General features: G+C 42.5%; 1 protein-coding gene across 3 annotated transcripts in view; it reads left to right on the top strand.

Moving 5' to 3' along the window:
- The window catches only part of ENPP6 (ectonucleotide pyrophosphatase/phosphodiesterase 6), a 47,278-nt gene extending 31,846 nt beyond the window's left edge, over nt 1-15,432 (top strand). For all 3 annotated transcript variants that reach the window (XM_083367449.1, XM_083367448.1, XM_083367450.1), the window contains exons 7-8: nt 11,974-12,097; nt 15,184-15,432. In XM_083367449.1, the coding sequence (XP_083223575.1) occupies nt 11,974-12,097; nt 15,184-15,389 (330 nt within the window). In that variant the 3' untranslated portion in view covers nt 15,390-15,432. The remainder of the gene's footprint in view (nt 1-11,973; nt 12,098-15,183) is intronic.
- Nucleotides 15,433-20,458: the final 5,026 nt, after the last annotated feature.

Genomic DNA, 20,458 nt, shown 5'->3' with positions numbered 1-20,458 from the left:
TCCAGAAACAGGGTAGATGCATTGAAAGCCCCCCCCCCAACCATGAACAAAGCCAATCTATATAGGGGCAGGAACTTCAGTGCTTTTTCTAATGCTAATGTAGGCTTACTGTATGAATGAATGTTGGCCACTGTGGAAAAAAATAGGAGGAAAGACTTTGAATTAAGGATACGGAAACAGTTTTTATGTTTCTAAGAATATAATGAACTTATTGTGAAGAACCAATTAATCTTTTTTTGACCAAGAAAGAAAATCTCTTTTATTGAAATGGTCATCTGCAAGCATAAATTCACATGCTTTGGACATGTGATCTTCAAGCTTCACATCAGACTCAAGAATAAATCTTAATTTTCTAGAGACTCACTCCTCTTTAGGAATTGTCTTATAGCTGGCAGATTGTTTTAGGGAATAGATCAAGGTGATGCATGTTTGATCATAGAGTTGCCATTGGGAATGCACAATTCAAAAGCACATAGAAATGTTCGAGGTCCCCTCCTTACTGGGCTGCTTTGTTGAATTCAGTTCCAGGAAGCTAACTATCATGGTTTGTACATGATGAAATAACATCTGTCATCTTTGCTAGCATTAACTTATGGCCTGCCAAGTTTTACCTAATTTGTACTCTCTGCAGCCAGCAAGCCATAATACAAGTTAAATCTTTCAACAATACTATCAAAGCCAAAAAACTGAAAGTTTTTTGTTCAGCCTGAATCTATCAGAACAGTACATAATAAGAATGCCACCCCAGAACACAGTGTCTTTCCTTGTCAGACCAGCGGTTCAAATAAGCTATATGTTTGGGAACATACAAATAAATAGTGATCCCATGTGTTACCAAAGGCATTTAGCTATTCAGCTGAGGTGACTAAGGAGCTACCTTGTTTTGTTCAGATCATGGGGAATGACTCAGTAGGATTCGTTTCTAAGTAGGGATAGTGTGATTGCACTAGAAAAAGTACTTTTCTGACAATCACCACCCTAGAAATAGTTGGTGAAGTGAGGAACCTGGTGCATTCATAGAGTGTGATAAAATGGGAAATGGAGACCTGGAAACACCAAAGAGAGAGTGAATACCTAAATTATGGAATCCAAAAGGCAGCTAAAAGAGATATTGTAATCTCTTCAAACTTTACTAATGACCATATACATAACAACAAAGTAGTATTTTTAAGCTATTAGCCACAAGAAAAAAATAAACATGGGTAACATGCAAAAATAAAATAAAGCACACATATAAACGAAAGATGGGACATAATGGGTATTGTGTAGTGAGTTCGTTGTGCAGGAATGGAGACGAGGCAAGTGAGTTCAGCGACGGTCATGTTTATTTGCTTGCAGGATCTGAACTGGGTATTGGGCTGCAGCCTGCAGCAATTTATAGCCTGGCCCCTAGGCAGCAGCCAATAGGTTTAAAGCAACCCATTGCCGCCTAGGGGCAGCCAATAGCAGCACTGGAGAAGTGGAGTCTGAGTTGCTGGAGAGCAGTTAGCTAGCTCCAGCTTACCACGTGGTGTTACAATTGAGCCCAATACATAACGCCCCTCCCCTCTTAGAACAGACAACATCATAGCAACAATTAGCAAAACAATACAAGTTACAAGATTTAACATCATAGCAACAGTTAGGCAAGTTATACAATTTTAACACCAGAATAAATATGCTTCCATTAACAGCACACTAGACAGTTAACAACATCATAGTTCCATTATTGTTTCAGTACAGCAACAAGTCAATAGTACAGACAACATTATAGTTCCTTTATTTTACAACATAATCTGCTAGATAAGTAGGAGGCTTGCGTGCCCTTGTGGAACATCTCAGGGTTCCAGTCACTTTCTGGTCTATCAGCTTACCCATCGGGCCAGGCAGACCAGTGTTCCTTGATGCACTTGAGTCAAAGGAATTAGATGCTCTCTGGCTAGCCTCTCCGGGTTGGCCTACCTCAGAGTCAGATTGTTCAGCAGAGTTAGCACAGTGGTTGTTAAAATCTGGTTGGCTTGCTCCCTCAGGGGATCCATGTTGCACTTCTGGACTCCCCTCCTCTACACCCAAGTCCTCATTGCTTATGAAGAGTCCTGATAGTCCATGTGTGGGCTGGCTTGGCTGCAAGCTTGGGGACTTTGGGAGGGACTTATGATGCAGTCCTCGCTTAGTGGCCATTCTGGAACTCGTTTTCTGAGTTGATCAATGTGGCGTCTGATGACTCGCCCTCCCTCCAGCCCCACTTCGTAAGAGAGGGGACCAGATGATTTGGTAATTTTACCAGGAACCCACAGATTCCCATGTCCATAGTTTCTGGCCCATACCCAATCACCCACTTGCAGCCCCCTTGGGGGTTTTGGTTGAGAGGCTTCTGCTGCCACTCTATCTGGATGCAACCTGTCCAGTTTAATGATCAGTCGCCTCCCCCAACAAAGTTCTGCAGGACTTTTGCCTGTAGCAGTGCAGGGTGTAGAATGCTGGCAAAGTAAAAAATCTGCCAGTCTGTGATGCCAGTCCCCTGTTACTATGAGTTTAAGTGACTCCTTTGTGGTTCTCACCATACGTTCGGCTTGACCATTAGAGGACGGGTGAAAAGGGGCAGACGTTGTGTGTCTGATGAGATTTGCTCTTAGGAAGGCCTGAAATTCAGCAGCAGTGAATTGGGCCCCATTGTCTGAAACTAAGACATCTGGCAACCCATGTGTGGCAAAGAGTTTTCTCAGCACCTGGATGGTCCTAGCAGTAGTCATGTTTGCAACTGGGATTACTTCAAGCCATTTGGAGTGGCTGTCTACTACTATGAGGAAGAGCTGCCCCTGAAAGGGCCCAGTGTAGTCTATGTGAATTCTAGACCAGGGAGTGTGCATCTCCTCCCACCTGTGAACGGGAGCGTGTGGCATTTCAGGCCTTGATTGCTGGAATGTATAACATTCATGTACCTCTGCCTCAATGTCCTTGTCTAGGCCTGGCCACCAAAGGTAGCTTCTTGCTAAAGCTTTCATTCTGACAATGCCTGGATGGCCTTCATGTAGTGACTGTAAAACTTTATTTCTCAGTGATGAGGGAATTATGACTCTGTTCCCCCATAGGATGCACCCCTTATGAGCTGATAGCTCGTGTCTTCTAACAAAGTAACTCTGGAACTCAGAGCCTGGGCTTTTATCTAACCACCCCGTGTGTACCCACGAAAGTACACTACTAAGTGTTTTATCACTAGCTGTTTCTGCAGCTATGTCCCCAGCGTGGAGGGGTAATTCTGGCAGGTCCTGAATGGACAGAATTCTGGCCGCAGGGGCCGGGTCTGATTCTGTTAGTGGCAGTGGGAGTCTGCTCAGGCCACATGGATGGTCCTAGCATGGCCCATTTCTTTGCCAGGTTTGTGAACCAGCTTAAATGTGTATGCAGACAGGAAAATAGACCATCTCAGCATTCTTGGGGAAAGTATGTGGAGAGTTTGTTTGTCTATTGTGAAGAGTCCTAGCAGTGATTTGTGGTCTGTGAAGACCCTGAAGTCCCTGCCATATAAATAGTCATGGAATTTTTAAATTCCTGCTACAATGGCTAAGGCCTCTTTGTCAATTTGAGCGTAGTTACGCTCAGAAGGGGACAGTGTCCTTGAATAAAATGCAATAGGGACTTTTATTCCATTCTTTTCTAAATGACTCAAGACTGCCCCCACCCCATAAGGAGATCCATCACATGCTAAGCAGACTGGTTTGGACTCCCTAAAATGAGTTACAGTAGATTTAACTGACAATAGCGCTTTTAGGTCCTGGAAACTTTTCTCGTGAATGCTGGTCCATTTCCATGGAGTTTTTTTTATCTAAGAGCCTGTGAAGAGGCTCTGCCAATGCGGCCTTGTTAGGCAGAAATGCATGGTAGAAACTGAGGAGGCCCAAAAATGCTTGTAGCTCTTCTTTGGATTTAGGACTAGGAGCCAATTGAATGGCCTTCACTTTGGATTCAGCAGGGTGAATACCGTTAGCATCAATTCGAAATCCCAGAAATTCAGTTGAAGAAACCCCAATATTACATTTACTCTTTTTTAATTTGAGGCCTGCTTCATGCAGCCTTTGTAGGACAGCTCTGAGCCTGCTGGCTAATACCTCTGTAGATTCTCCAGCAATTAGTACATCATCAAAATAAGGGCAAACACCCTGAATGCCTTTAAGTGTGCGTTCCATGATTCCCTGGAAAATGCCTGAAGCAACACTAACCCCAAATTGTAAACGCTTCACTTTGAAAGTCCCCCTGTGAGTCACGATCATCTGAGCTGCGGCTGTGGCCTCATTGACCGGCAATTGCTGATAGGCCTGTGCCAAATCTAACTTTGCAAAAATAGTGCCCCTTTGCAAAGAAGCTAAAATGTGGTTCACCACTGGGACAGGGTATGCGTGTTGCTTAAGGGCTTTGTTAATAGTACATTTATAGTCTGCACATATTCTAATTTCTCCATTGGCCTTGAGTGGTGTGACTATAGGAGTTTCCCACTCTCCACCATCAACTGGTTGTAAAACGCCTTGTTCTACAAGCTTGTCTATTTCTGTGTCAATTTTATGTTTGAGGGCAAAGGGGACCCTTCGAGGCTTAACCCTAATGGGGACCATGCTGGGATCTAGCTTGAATGAAATAGGCGGGCATGTGTATGTTCCTAGGGCTGAATCAAATATGTCTGCAAAGTCCTCACAGACTGACGTTAGATTTGCAGCTTGTGTCTGGTTGATACCGGTTACTTGAATGCCTAAAGCATCAAACCAATCGAGTCCTATTAGACTCATTCTCTAGCCCCTCTACTACTATGACATTCAGGTGCCCATAAAACCCTTTAAATTTTACAGCCAAGGTGGCTTCCCCTTTAACTTTGACTTTAGCTTTTTGAAAATCAGTTAAACTTATGTCAGAGGGCCTTAGCTTGGCCCATTTTCTACTGCGACTGCACATGAGATTAAATGTGTCCAGGGAAATAATGGAGACAGCTGAGCCTGTGTCCAACTCCATTTTACAGGGGACGCCTTGTAGCTCCACCTGAAGTTTAAATTTTGGTTTGAGGGGGCGTCGGGCCCTGGTGCAGCATACACTTCTGCGGCTTTTACAAAACCCTACACTAAATGGTCCCTGGGCCCTGGTACCTCTCCTGGTCAGATCTTTCAACTGGTGTTTCAGTGGCCAGTCCCTCTGGCGAGCTCTGCAAACTGCTGCAATGTGGCCGGTTTTTCCGCAGGCCCTGCACGTGGCTGACCAGAATCTGCAAACAGTGCATTGGTGGCTGCCGCCACAACCTTTACATCTAGGTAAGAGAACTGCTTTGTAAGGAGTCACTTGTTGCTTGCTGCTGCAGTGCTGTGCGTCGGGCTGCTTGTGTAGCTTGTTGACTTCGGAATCTTCTTCTTCTGATGATTCCTCTGAGCATTTGGCATCCTCGTGGTGGACTGTTTCTTCATGTTTCGTCATTTTGGAGGGCTAGACTGTTTGGACTGCACCCCCAGCGGCTTCATCTGCCATGACTTTGTCCTGGGCTTCAGTGAAGGTTAAATTCGGTCTAGCAAAAAGTCTTTGCTACAGCGTTCGGTTTTGTAGGCCGCGGACGAGCCGGTTTCACAGTCACTCTTTTTTTTTTTATTGAAAAGTTTTAAGATACAATTTTCCTTTAAAAATCCCCCCTTCCCCCTCCCTCCTCCCCCCCCTACCTCCCCCCCTCCCCCCTCCCCCCCGACTTCCCAGAGCTAAATACAAGGTATATATATAAAAAGCAATCATAAACAATCATATACTAACAACTATAAACTCTAAAATCCATCACTCTCTAGCTTATATAGGATAAAACAAGCCTTAGTAATATTGAATATGTATAAAAAGAAACTAAAATAAGAAAAGAAAAAAAACGAAAGAAGACTTATTCAAATGCTACATAAAACTTCTTAACCCTATACTTGTTCTGGATAAACTCAATCCAATCTTTTTGAATTTTCCCCCATAGTTTTTCATAATTATTTTTATATAGCTTTGTATTAGAGGGCGACAAAATCACCCCCAAATATTTAACCCTTTTAACAATCTCAAATCCAGTTAATCCTTCTAAGAGAGCCTTTTGCGAAACTGTCATATTTCTGGCCAAAATTTTGGTTTTCTGTGTATTAACTTTAAATCCAGAAACCTTCCCATATTGTGTTATTATCTCCATCAGGTCCACAACAGAGTTCTCTGGCTGGGTCACTGTAACAACCAGATCGTCTGCGAATGCTCTCAATCTGTAATCCTGATCTCCAATTTGTATCCCCTTAATTTTTTCCGAATTCCGAATTTTAACCAATAATATCTCTAATGTTAACACAAATAACAAGGGCGATAACGGACACCCTTGCCTTGTGCCCTTCTCAATATTACATGCTTCTGTCAAGCTATTATTAACTATAATTCGGGCAGTTTGTTTTTGATATAATGCCCTAATCGGTTGTAAAAAATTTTCCCCAAAATCCATTTTGTCTAAAACTTTCAACAAAAATTTCCAATTCAATTGATCAAAAGCTTTTTCAGCATCTAAAAAAATTAGCACCGCAGTGATCTGGTTGTTCCTTTCCAAAAACTCTAACACATCAACTATATGCCTCACATTATTTTTCATTTGCCTACCACTAATAAACCCCGTTTGATCCCCATGAATCACCTGTTGCAGAACCCTCATCAGTCTATTAGCCAAAACCTTAGCAAATATCTTATAATCTGTATTTAAAAGCGATATCGGTCTGTAATTTTTAACTTGAGTAGCATCCTGGTCTTCCTTCGGAATCAAAGAAATAAAAGCTGTTCTCCAAGACGGTGGCACCTTTCCCCCCCTCTGGGTTGTCTGAAACAGTTCCTTTAACAGTTCCTTTCACATTGGAACCGTGGCTAGGGGGGCATTTGCCCAGATTCGTCTTATATACCAATTGCGCCCCTTTTTGGACCGAGATGCCCTACGTACAGTCACCCACGCACTCGTTACCTCCCGTATTGATTACTGTAATGCTCTCTACATGGGGCTGCCCTTGAAGACCACCCGGAGGCTTCAGCTGGTGCAGAATGCAGCTGCATGGGTTGTGATGGGAGCTTCCCGATACTCCCATATTACACCCCTCCTGCGTGAGCTGCATTGGCTACCAGTTGCCCTCCGGGTGAGATTTAAGGTGCTGGTACTTACCTTTAAAGCCCTACATGGCTTAGGTCCGGGATACTTGCAGGACCATCTGCTGCCGGGAACAAATTCCCATCGTCCAGTACGCTCACACAGAGAAGGCCTCCTCAGGGTACCGTCAGCTAGGCAATGTCGGCTGGCGACCCCCAGGGGGAGGGCCTTCTCTGTGGGAGCACCAACCCTATGGAATCAGCTCCCCCCTGAGCTTCGGATAGCCCAAAACCTCCAATCCTTTCGCCGCGGCCTCAAAACACACCTGTTCCACCAAGCTGACCTAGACTGACAGGCATTTTAATTAATTTATATTTAGTATTTTTAATTAATTTTTAAATTCTCTAATTTTTTATTGCACTGATGTTCTCAATTTCATTTTATCTTGATTTATGTACTTATTATATGTTTTATTGTGAGCCGCCCTGAGTCCTTCAGGAGATAGGGCGGGATATAAATCCCATCAATAAATAAATAAATAAATATAATCCAACTAAAAGCGTCTTTTTACCTTCTAACAGCAGCTCAATCATAACATATCTTCCATGCTTATCTGCTTCAATTAAGTCTGCTGTTAAGGCACTTTTAACATAAACAACCACTCCATTTTTCTTGTTCTCTGCAGAAGCAACAAATTGCGTACCCAACCTCGAGTTCGATAAATACTTTTGATCCAAAACTCTAATATGCGTTTCTTGCAAACATATAACATCTATCTTAAATTGTTTTAAATATTGAAAAACTTTCTTCCTCTTCTGTGGTGAATTTAGTCCATTAACGTTCCAGGTTAAGAATTTAGATGCCATACATATCCTCCCAAAGCTCTTGGAGCACTGCTTTGATAGGACTATCTTCTTTAGGCCGTGCTCCTCCCACTGCTTGGCTGTAAGTACGTTGTGAAAGTTCCGAAGACTTTTGCTGATCTTGTTCTTTTATTTTCTTTGCTCGTTTTAAAGCAGCACGCGTTACCCTTTGCTCTCTAGGATCATCCAAAGAAGTTATAGCTTGATCTCCTCCAGCACCATTTTCCTCTGTTTCATCCTCTTGATGTTCTCCTTCTCCAGATCCCTTTGCAGCTTCCAGAAGTGTTAATGGGGTTGCTTTTAAAACATTATTGTAGAAATCACGTGCTTGCTTCACAGTAATCAGCCGATACCTTTTACCTTCATACATCACCATCAGCCCGTCTGGAATCTCCCATCTGAACCTTATATCTCGTTGCTTGAGCTCTTGCACAAGAAATGTAAAGTCCTTCCTTCTCCTTAAAATCTTTGGAGGGATTTCTTTTAAAACCAAGACTTCTTGATCAGCAATCACAACTTTAGCATCATAGGCAGCTTGTATAACTTCATCTCTAATTTCTCTTTTTGCAAAGTAAACCACCACATCTCTAGGCAACTTTCTCTGTCTGGCAATCCATGAATTCACACGGAACACTTTATCCATAGCTGCTCTTATTTCAGATGCTGGCTGGTTCAATACCACTTCGAGAGCCTCAGAAACCAGCTGCTTTAAATCTTCCTTAATATTCTCTTTTAAATCTCTGATTCTAACAGCAAACTGCATCTGGTAATATTGGGCAAGGCTTAACTCCCTTTCCATTTTGTCTCTTAAATTTTCATTCTCCCGTACTTTTACTTCTAATATTGCATTCTTTTGGGTCAAATCATCCACTTTTTCATCCAAATCTTCCACACATTCCACCACTTTATGCACTGAAGACAAAATGTCTACCTTCATCACACTGAACTTCTGTTCCATCCTCTCTTCCATTCTCTCCTCCAGTTTCTCCAATTTCTCCTCCATCTGTGCAAATTTATCACCAATTGATTGATTAATTGATTCCAGAAGTACCTGGGCATGTTTATCCAGAGCATCTCGTAAGTCCTTCGGTGTCAGTACATCAGGAGGGTGCAACGCCTGTAATGATGATTGTTGCACCGGAGAAGATCCACCACTCCGAAGAGTTTTAGGGGGAGGTTTAGCCGCCATCTTTTACTTTTCAATTGTGACGCACTTTCACTTAAAGTTTAAAAAGTCCATCAAGCTCGAGAGTATAATAAAATAATCCTCTTCACCTTTTCCTCTTGTACCGCTCTGCCTGCTCCTTTAATCCATAGTCCTTTCTTCAGGCAGGGGTGGTCGCAGACGCCTGGCTCTGCTCCAAGAAATCCGGAGCAGAGACGCTAGCCAGCTGGGAGCAACCCAGGCTTCGGGGGAGTTCAATCCTTCAGCCGCCCAAGCTCCAAGCTCAGGCGGCCCCGGAGAACTCGACCCCTACCTGGGGCCTCACCCCCTCCTCTTCTCCCGAGGAGGGGGCTTCAAATTCGCCCGAACAGCTGATCGGCGCTGTTTCGGGCGAAAAAACACACAGCTGAGCCGCGGGCAGCCCGGGAAGGCTGTCTCCGGCGCCGCGCAGCCACCGGAAGACTCACAGTCACTCTTCAATGTCCGCAAATTTACACAGGCATGTGGCCTGCCTCAAGGCCGTGATGTATTCTGACGCAGTCTCACCGGGCTGCTGCATTCGCTGTTCAAATGTGTAACACCAAGCAATCACTGACATCTTCAGCTGGAAATGTTCTCCTAGCTTCTTCTTAAGCTCAGCGTAGGAGACTGACTCCAGCGGCGTCGGGGCAAACAGATTTTCGGCCAGGTCGAATGTGGCTGGGCCGCACACACATAGCAGTGTGGCGGCCTTCAGCCCATCTTCTGCAACCTGATTTGCCCGGAGGTAGTTTTCTACCTGGGACCAGTAGGATGGACATCCCTCTGGATGCTTGATATCGAACTCTCACAGCCTTCCAACCTTAGGCATTCTTCAGGTCTTCTTGGCTGGTTCCTGCATCTTCTGATCCTGCTTCTCCGATGCCCAGGGACTGATCCACTGAGTGCATGGTCGCTAGCGTGTCTGGCTAGCCAACCGTAGGCGAGGAATGCCTTTTCCCTCCAGGCATGCGCTGCCTCTTCCCTAGTGACTCTCAGCTCCTTCGGAGAAGCAGGATCCCATCCTTGTCGCCAGTGTTGTGTAGTGAGTTCGTTGTGCAGGAATGGAGACGAGGCAAGTGAGTTCAGCAACGGTCATGTTTATTTGCTTGCAGGATCTGAACTGGGAATTGGGCTGCAGCCTGCAGCAATTTATAGCCTGGCCCCTAGGCGGCAGCCAATAGGTTTAAAGCAACCCATTGCTGCCTAGGGGCAGCCAATAGCAGCACTGGAGATGGGGAGTCTGAGTTGCTGGAGAGCAGTTAGCTAGCTCCAGCTTACCACGTGGTGTTACAATTGAGCCCAATACATAACACCGTGAATATTTGTAAATTAAACCAACCCTATACTGGAGACTTTATTTAAGCACCGCTATCCACAAGCTCTCCCTTCTCTACTTTTTTCATTGCTCTTTTGAATGATACACATTTTTAAAGGATTGCTATTATTTAATACCATATTATAGCATGATCTTTATAATGATCAGCTGGACCAGATATTCTAAGAACTGTGCAGTATGTACTTCTCTTGTCTTTAGTTTTTGTTTAATTCCATCAAAAGGAATTGGTTGGATTAGACAAAAACCAGAGAAACCTTAATGTGACTTGGGGCATTGTGTAAGCCATAAATAAGCATCCTTTTAATTTCTTCTCTTTTTTGTCTTATATATTCTCATTTTTACTTGTTTCTCTCTTATCTGACTGCTGTATGGCTGAAATGAAAGTTTGATTATGAATATGCACCTTCATTTTAAAGCTACCTATACTAGATCTCATCAACATAGCACATTCATACACTGTGCTCAGCCATAATGTGGTTTATTTGTTACAGCTGTAATATGCTAACATAAATCTCTGGGCACAACTCAAACTAAGACTATACTCTGTTACCAAGAATATGAACTATTAAGTATTTTTTTCCTTATTTGTGCTTTTCCTGATCAGATTAGCTGTCTGCAATGATCCATATTCTAGGTTGTTTTACCATAATATTTTATATATCAGGTTGCCTATGAAGTTGCAATCATCTCCAATTTCAAGCAGTGTAGAAGTTGACACCGAGGATTCTAAATTATCTATGTCCTCCTGTTATATCAAGATTGTATCATAAGATGAGAGCCAGTGTGGTCTAGTGTTTAAGGCATCAAGCTAGAAAGCAAGAGACCATGAGTTCAAGTTCTGCCTTAGCCATGAAAGCCAGCTTGGTGACTTTGGGCCACTCACTATCTCTCAGCCCAACCCACCTTACAGGTTATTGTGGAGAAAAAAGGAGAACGGTTGTTGGACATATTTGCTGCCTCATTTGTAAAAATAATAAATGTGATACAAACAAACAAACAAACAAATAATATAAAACCTGGTGTGTAACACTGAGGATTACAGGTAGTCCTCAACTTATGACCACAATTGACCCCAAATTTTAAGTTGCTAAGTGAGAAATTTGTTAAGTGAGTTTTGCCCCATTTTACAACTTTTCTTGCCACATTTGTTAAGTGAATCACTGCAGTTGTTAAATTAGTAACATGGTTGTTAAGTAAATCTGGCTTCCCCATTGCCTTTGCTTGTCAAAGTTTGTAAAAAGGGGAATCACACGATCCCAGGATAACGCAATTGACATAAATATGAACCAGTTGTCAAGCATCCAAATGTAAATCACATGACCATGGGGATGCTGCAACAGTCATTAGTGTGAAAAATGGTCATGGGTCACTTTTTTCAGTGCCATTGTAACTTTGAACGGTTACTAAATGAACTGTTGTAAGTCGAGGACTACCTGCTTACTGCAATGATTTAATCATTCTATGCCTACAGTATATAGTAAATAATTTTTTTCTCATTCTGAAGAACAGAGAATCACTTCCATTTTGGGATAATGGCACCGGAAAACGAGAAGCTTGGCAGAACGGATGGCATGGCTATGATAATGAATTCCTAGATATGAGAGGAATCTTTTTGGCATATGGTCCAGGTAGGACAACTGAAGATTATGATGACCATATTGCTTTTCCTCCCTTCCTTTCTTCCGTATATTTACTGACTACAGTTGCTTACAACTGATGGATAGATTTGCAGTGGCGTAGCGTGGGTTGTCAGCACCCGGGGCAAGGCAAGTAATTTGCGCCCCCTAACCCGTGGATTTTAGCACTCGAGTCTCTTCCACTAGCTCAGGAATTCTGGGAGTTGAAGTCCATGAGTCATAAAAGAGCCAAGGTTGCCTACCCCTGAGTTAGGTTCAAGGCAAAAAAGGGTCTCTGGAGAAGAGGGAAAATGCTAGTTTAAAACTGAAACAAGGCAACTTTAAGGTGCCTCAGCAGTGATTTAGGATGAGACAAAGAGAGGACATGGCGTTGAAAATGGTTAATGGGGCATGTTTGTTCCACTCTTAGTGGACGTCAGGATAAACCCCACGAGAGAATGACCTTACAACAGATGTGAATAGGTTTGGACTACGTTTGTAGATTGAGTGCATACATCACATGGAGCGATGATGGGCTTCATCAAGATTTATGATCCCACAATTGGCTAGTTTTCTCCATCTTGTCCTAAACCCTGGATACCAACCACGGTTTATGGCTTAGCATGTGGCGTGGGGTTGACCCAACATGTTAGGCGACAAACAATGACTTCCAACTTACAATGCCTCAGCTTCCCAAGGTTATTCCAAAGCCGGAAAAGCCAACCAACCCACCCTGCAGCTTTGCCTGCTTAGGCTGAACCCCAGGAATTCATACTTGCTGCGGCGCCCGACCTATTTTCTGCCCAGACGCTGCTTATCCAAGCCAAGCCGCTTCCTTCTCTTTGGCACCTCACCCCAAAGATTCGCCGGCCTGGCTGGAAACTCTCACTGCTGGCGACGTGTTTCGCCTCCTGCAGGGGGAACCGAGTGGCCGCAGAGAGTCAATACAGCAGGAGGAGGAGGAGGAGGAGGAGCAGCAGCAAGCAGCCGCAGGTGCGGCGGCTGCAGTTGTTACCTGACTGCCAGTCAGTCTGACGTAAGGGAATTGAGCTTTACCTGTTGGTTTAGCATCCTGCCAGCAAAAGTTTCAGTCATTCAAAGTCAGCGGACCAGGCTGGGTGCCGAAGACTTAGGAGCAGACAGAAGGGAGAAAGTTGGGAACTTTAACTGAGTTTCCGAGTGAGGTACTATCAATCCGGTTCGCGCTCCAGAAACTGAGATTGAAGGCAGAAGAAGAGTTCAAGCTTTTAATGGGGGGGGGGGGGCGAGGGCTGCTTTTCTGCATTCCAGCAGGACAGGATTTATTTTTATTTTTATTTTTTATTTTTTAAAAAGCGCCTTTTGCAGAACAGAGACAGCACGGGCGCGCCCACAAACACACACACACACAAACACACGCACCCGACCACGTCCTCTCGCCCCCAAAGTCTGCATGCACGGTTGGATTGGCAACCTGCCGACGCAGCTTTCGTTCCAGAGCAGGGACCCCCGGAGAGACGCTGCAGCGATCTTCCCCCCGTGGGAAATCCACCCTCTTTCAAGCCCCGCCGCGCCCCCCCCGCCTTTGGCAACCCCGGGAGGGCCTTGGGAGAGCCTCCGCAGCGGAGCCCCGGGCTTGCAGGAGGGCCATGCTCTGTGCACGCTCAGGAGCCGCCTTCTCCTATGCGGGGGGGAGGAGGGAGAGAAGGCTTCCGCTTCCGTCCAGCGCCGGAGCGAAGGTGGAGCGGCCCGAAGGAGGAGTCACGCTGTGTGGTTGTGTGTTTGTGTGTGTGTGTGTGGCGCGCCGTGGGGTGTCAGGCCCTTCCCGGCTGGGGCTCCGGTGCCTCCGCCCTGCCGGATCCCGGCGCCGTCGAGCGCGCCCCCCCAGATGTTGCGCCCGGTGCGGCCGGCCCCCCCTGCACCCCCCACGCTACGCCACTGTAGATTTGGATTTTCCAGAAAAGTAAACAATATGGTTTCAGAATTTATCCATTTCCAGCTTTTATGACTCATTCCCAGGTAACATTCTCCTTGCTTTGCCAAAATGATGGCCAGCCATGTCATTAAAATTTGTTTCAGCAGTTACAATCCATTAACAGGTGATAATTAAAAAAGTCTCTTTTTCATTAATGCATATATGACTTGCTATAGTGTTTTTTTATTATTTTTAAATCCCATTTATATCCCGCCCTTCTCCGAAGACTCAATCTAAGCACAAATCAAATGTGCTTAGCAATAGCCTTCATTCTATGTATATGCCTGCTTATTAGGGCTTTCGCCCCCCCCCCCCAGCGGCATTATTACAAAGTCAGCTTATTGCCCCCAACAATCTGGGTCCTGTTGGTAGAACAGGAAAGCATATAGTTTCAAAATTTGAAATTTAAATTATTTAACCTGACATCAACCCAGACAACACTGATTTCTAGAGTATTTAAGGCTAATCATCTTCATAAATTCATTTTCACCATAAAACTCGAGTACAATTGTTCTTAACTTAACCAAGTCTGGGGAAAGACATTCTCTGCTGCTGATTTGCTAATGGGAGAGGTTCAAAATTGAGTTATTTTAATGCACATTTCTATATTTATTATACATTTCTATATTGACTATACATTTCTATACTGACCATACATTTTAAAGTGCCATTATTCCCAGGATAGATAAGCTGCATTATGCTACAGATAACATTCCTCGCCAGCCTCTTGTTATGTTGTCCTTTGGCTATTCTCTTGGCCTTAATGAGTCATGATTTTTTTTCTGTTGTACCATTCACCCGTTGGAAAACCTCCCCTGCCCATCCCCCAAATTAAACCAGGTACAGTGATGGCCTACATACATGCTGAAAAGATGCTTATTAACTTTGGCACTAAAAGTTAATGATGGAACTCCTGAATTATGTATAACCACTGTGATATTATTATTGATGTATTTTATTATTTTATTTGATGGGTTCTTAGCTTGCTCTGTGTCATACATTATCCAATGCATTCTTAATTTTATACACCCCCTGGAGACGCAGTGCATGACAGGCAACATGTTCACTTTTTTTAAACAACAGATGTGCTTAAAGCATTCTGGTGAGGACTGCTGGTCTGAAATGCCTCTTTGTATTGTTTCAGACTTCAAGTCTAACTTCAGAGCTGCACCAATCAGATCAGTTGATGTGTATAATCTGATGTGCAAAATTGCCGGAATCCCGCCACTGCCAAACAATGGATCCTGGTCGAGAGTGGCCTGTATGTTGAAAGATAATGCGAATTTGGCCCTGTCGTTCCAATGGAGCAGCTCTGTGCTGGGACTTATTCTGTTTTCATTGTTTGTATAACAGATCTTGTAATACCAGTCTCAATACAATGTCAGTCAGTGTATCTAGTTTTTTCCCCTCCTTTCAATGCTGCCATTGAAATGAAAAACGCTGTTGGAAGAAAACGATATAAATTCATTTCTGAGAATCCTGGTTCCAAATGCTGTGAGGGGTATAAACAAACAAAAACAAGCATGAGTTGGTTCCAATGGACACATGTCCATTTCCAAAGTAAGCACTGTTTCTGCCTTCTGCCATCAGAATTAATCCCCAGGGGGCTGAAACCAGTAATCCAAATGCACCAACTCAAAGCAGACAGACACACTTGCTAATCACATCTTTTCCTAGCAGTTTTCTGCATTTGCATTATCTAAATTTAGATCAGCTTTTCACAGTCAGTCACCTCCCATGACCTGTTATTTCTATGCTGTCCATAATTCTCTAACAGCCAATCTGGTGGGCTAATTTGCCAGAGATAGTGCATGTTGGATCCAGTTGTATGGACAGCAATGGAAAAATAGACTTAAATGGCACTTTAAAAGTTCTAGAGCAGGGGCGTCAAACTGCTGGCCTGCGGGCCAGACGCGTCACAAGGAAACCGTGCCCACCCTTATTGCCGGCAATAGGGAAAAAGCTCCAATATGTTGCGCGGCGTCATGTGATGTTGCGAGTTTGACATGTCTGTTCTAGAGGGTGCTTGTGGGGGGCCCCAAAAACTTTTCCTAGTATACATACGTGGAAGGTGACAGTCTGTAACTGATCAATAGTACGTAGCATTGTATAGGATCCATTGGAGCCTCCTGGCAACCTCTCTAAGAAGAGCTCCAACAAAGAGCTCAGCACTTCATGTGGCTGCTTGTTCCAGCAGCTGATAGGTCAGGAAATTTCTTCTGATGACAGCCTGAACCTGCTTCCTTTAGTTATTCTTTGTGGCAACCCTTTGAAAAGATGAAAAGGGCTTTATCTCCTTCAATTATTTCTTCTGTGGCCTCAACATAATCAGATCCTTTCAATGCATGCCATTTAGTCACCAAGTGCTGAGCTCAGCTTGAGGAAGGAAGAAGAGAAGAGACTGACCAATGCAGTGTAGTGGTGAATGGTGGTAGTGAACGTTCAATAAAGAGGCCTCCGAAGTTTAGGGAATTGATTTGGGCTGATAATAATAGTTCCAATGGTCCCTATTGGCACACTCGGTGCCATATCAAAAAAATCCTGGACAACACTTAGAAAATGTGCTTATTGACAAATTGTCCACCTGTCCATTACAAAAGGCCACAGCACTTGGATCTGCAATGTACTCCGCTGAGTACATTTCACACACCTATACACATATAAAGCCAGGCAGAAGAATTCCACAATAACTGATAAACATTAATGTGTGCTTTTAAATCTCAAGTGAATCATTGAATCAATTGGAACAGAGGAAAAGAAAACCAATCTTTTGTTACTTGGCTATTGAATATAGAAGGCAATTTAGTGCTTGTTAAGCATTTGCAGTAGTTGGAAAAGAAAGACCTATTGTTTAAAGGTCTGCATACTACACTAATAGAGCAGACTGAATTCTTTGGAGCACTGTTCCCATTAAAACAAAATCATTCAAAACCTTCATTAAAATGACTGAATTGTAGGTTTCAATTTTACAAGACATACAGTACAAACAGAAAAAACAGAACATACAAATTAATCTTCTGTATTCTTGTGATCAAAATGTTTTATTATTTCTTTGTCTCCTCCTCACATCATTTTTAATCTGTTTATTAAAACTCTTTTAATAATAGTTGGATTACCCCAGATTGTACATTGGTGGAATGGAATTTTGAACCAAGGAATTATTTTGAACAGTGCTCATAGAATAAAACCTGCTTTTGATTGCTGCTAAGCCAAATGATTCTGAGGCAGAACTTTTCAGACATGCTTGTGGAGTGACTATGGAAGCTTAGGGATGTGTAGCAGCATAGTTGCAGCATTCCCCCAAATATGAAGTAGTCATATTCGAAGAACAACTTGGATTGATGGATTGTGGAAGAAGCCAAAAGACCTTCTTATGTCTTATGAATTGAGATGTGTGTAGATTTTTTTTAAAAAATCAGCAATTCATTTTATAAAGCTATGACATACATAGAGACTAAATAAATTAAAATATGAATGGGAGGCATTGGAAAGGGGAACTTAGAAAGGCACTGATATTTAGAATACTGTTGAACTGTGAAAGAGTGAATATTGTGAAGAAGGATAGGCAGGACTTTCTCTTCTCAGCCCAACAGAAGGCTGGAAAGAAATTATGCAAGCAGGGTCAGAGCTCTGTCCATCTGTCTCTCTATCTTCTCTGAAAACTTTTAACAGTACAGGATCAAATTTAGCATGGGAAGAGATGCTGACAAAAAAAGGGTCAAGCTCAGAAATGGGCTACATCAAACTGGAGGTTATAGAAGAAGAACAAAATAAAAATCTTTCTGAGTGTTCCGTTCTAAAGCCAATATATCTAGCTGTACATTTTAGTGCCCATGCGTATGCATGCACACACAAACAGAAATTCAATATGTTACACACCACCTTACACATCTACTGGTGCCTCCTATGACCATGGCTTGCCAAGATTTTGGAAGGAAATCCAGAAGCTGTGCTCTGCAGGATTTCCCTTTTTGTGAAGACTGTGAACAGTCAACCTGTGGAGAAAACCTTCTGCCCACCGCATCTATACCACCTCCCATCCTACATCTATGTTATTTTTAGCTGCCCTACATTCTACATTGAGGTCAATAGCTATGTTATTTCTTTGTTTGGATGGTCACCTCCCTTTCCACAGTCCTGGTTGGTGAACAAAGTTTAAAGCAGAAATTATAATATAAATTATAATTATAATATAAAAAACTATTAAATCACACAATAGCCAAGGGTAAAAACCACAGCATGACATCAACCAGCCAGGCTTCCCTAATTTTCTTCTGGGCAAACAACTAAGTTTTCAGCACTAAAAGGTCAAGAGGGTTGGGGCCAATCTAACCTCAGATGGCAAGGTTTCTCCAAAGGATACACACCATGATGAAAAAGGCACCCTTCCTGGATCCCATAGGCTGCCCCTTTTTAATTGACAGGACCCGAAGCAGGCTTCTCCTTCCAGATCTAATGTGCAGAGCATAGGTTTATTAGTGTATGGAGGGCATGGGTGGTTTCAAGAGGTTAAAAAAAGGCAAGAAGTGGCTAATCATGCAGTCAAAATCCTGAACCTTTTATGTTCAGCACAATGCATATAAGATGGGGGTGGAGGATAGGTTTTAATTGCACCTTGTGGAAACCATCTTGACTTTTTTGACTCACTCCCTGCAGACCTGGTATGGGGAAACTGAAATAATGAAGTAACTCTTGGCTTTGGTTGACCTGACTGGGATTGCAACAAATAAGATGGGAAAGCTATTTTCTTTCCCCGTAGAAACCTCTTCCTCATAAACTTTTGTATGCATTTTTAGGAGATAATCTTTATCTTCTGACTTCAGAAGTTTCCACTATGGATAGTGCCAGTAAATATGGCAGATTTATCCAATATATACCTTCTAATGCAAGACTAAGTCATCATAAAAGTGCCTAGAAGAGGAATCTATCCACTGATACCATTTCCATCTGCTATATTACTCTACACCACCTCTTCTTGGGAACCCTGCCTTCCTGTACATGATATACATGCCAATGTAGCCATTGTAGACTCCGACCTTTTTATTTTGGGAAAACAGTCTGCGCCTTCAGAAGGTTCCCATCGCATGGCCTTGAAGTATCAGCAATTTCCCAGGGTGCAGAACAGCCCACAAAATTCCTCACCTGCCTCCAAGCTCCCCATGCATTTCAAGCATTCTTCTTCCCCCTGCCTTTGTGTCTGTTGTCAAGTTGCGAGTAGAGGTGCATTACGAGTCAGCCTTGACAGCCATTTTCTAGGATTTTTTCACCACTGATTGTGCATATTCAGTTCAAACACAGATATCATACAGACGTTGGAGCAATCTGCTAACATTTCTACTTTTTATAAAAAAATAATTCTAGCATATGATCTAAAGATAAATTGTAATTATGTACCATGACTAAGGAAGACATTGGACTGACTGTCTTCCTTGGAAAAAAAGAAAATGTCAACAGTGTTTATTTTTATCCTGATAATAAAGTGTTCAGTGAGATATTGCACAGCTTCACCATTAAAATAGGCCACAAATTAATATAACTTTCTGAAGAGAAATTATTTCCCAAGGAAAAATTTAAATCTGATGTTTTTTTCCTTCATTGGATCACTATGAATGATATTATTAAGTAAAATAATTACTTTAATAACCCTATCTTTGCTGGGTTTTTAGAGACACCCTTTACTGGAATATGTCTGCTAATATATAAATGTTTTCAGCTTGTATAAATTATGCCTTTAGTTAACTCTATTCTCCTTGGTTACTTTCTTCATACAAAATGATCTATAGGAGTGTGTATTCTGTCTTTAAATAAACAAACCGTAAAATCCTAAAAGATACATCCAAATGTATTCAATTCAGATGACTATGGCAAGGTGTGTATGTATGTAATACAAGATTACTCAATATTATGTAAAGAATCGTGCATAGAAAATCAACACTAAAATATGTTCATGCAATACCTAACACTATTTAGCTGATGCATTCTAAATTTTTCCTTTATGATTTTTAATTAGCTTAATTTTATTCATGTTCAACCCAAGTGCAAAAGTGTAAAACACAGGTGAGAGACAGAAGGCTGACAGAGTGAATTTTTCAACAAGCAGCAAACTAGGTGAAAATTATTGCACTCAGTCAGTAGCCTGGTTTGAGAGAATAAAGATCCTGTCAAATGCTATATGAGATCAGAACTTTTGTAACATAACTGTCCTTGGACCAATATTAAGTATTATATTTTGGATCATTGAATAATCGTTAACTACATGTGTTTTTTTAGTAGTAATGGAGTTTGCAATTTATTTCTTCATTCTATTAACATATAGAAGTCTTGCAATCAAGACCAAATCTATAGAGTTGCCTTAAATTATTCCAAAATCTGAATGTATAATTTCAGTTATCTTCAGAATATAAAATTTAAGCCATGAA

Source organism: Vipera ursinii (genome assembly GCF_947247035.1).
Source record: "Vipera ursinii genome assembly, chromosome: 7".
Lineage (NCBI taxonomy): Eukaryota > Metazoa > Chordata > Lepidosauria > Squamata > Viperidae > Vipera > Vipera ursinii.
This window is presented reverse-complemented; position numbering and strand designations above follow the sequence as displayed.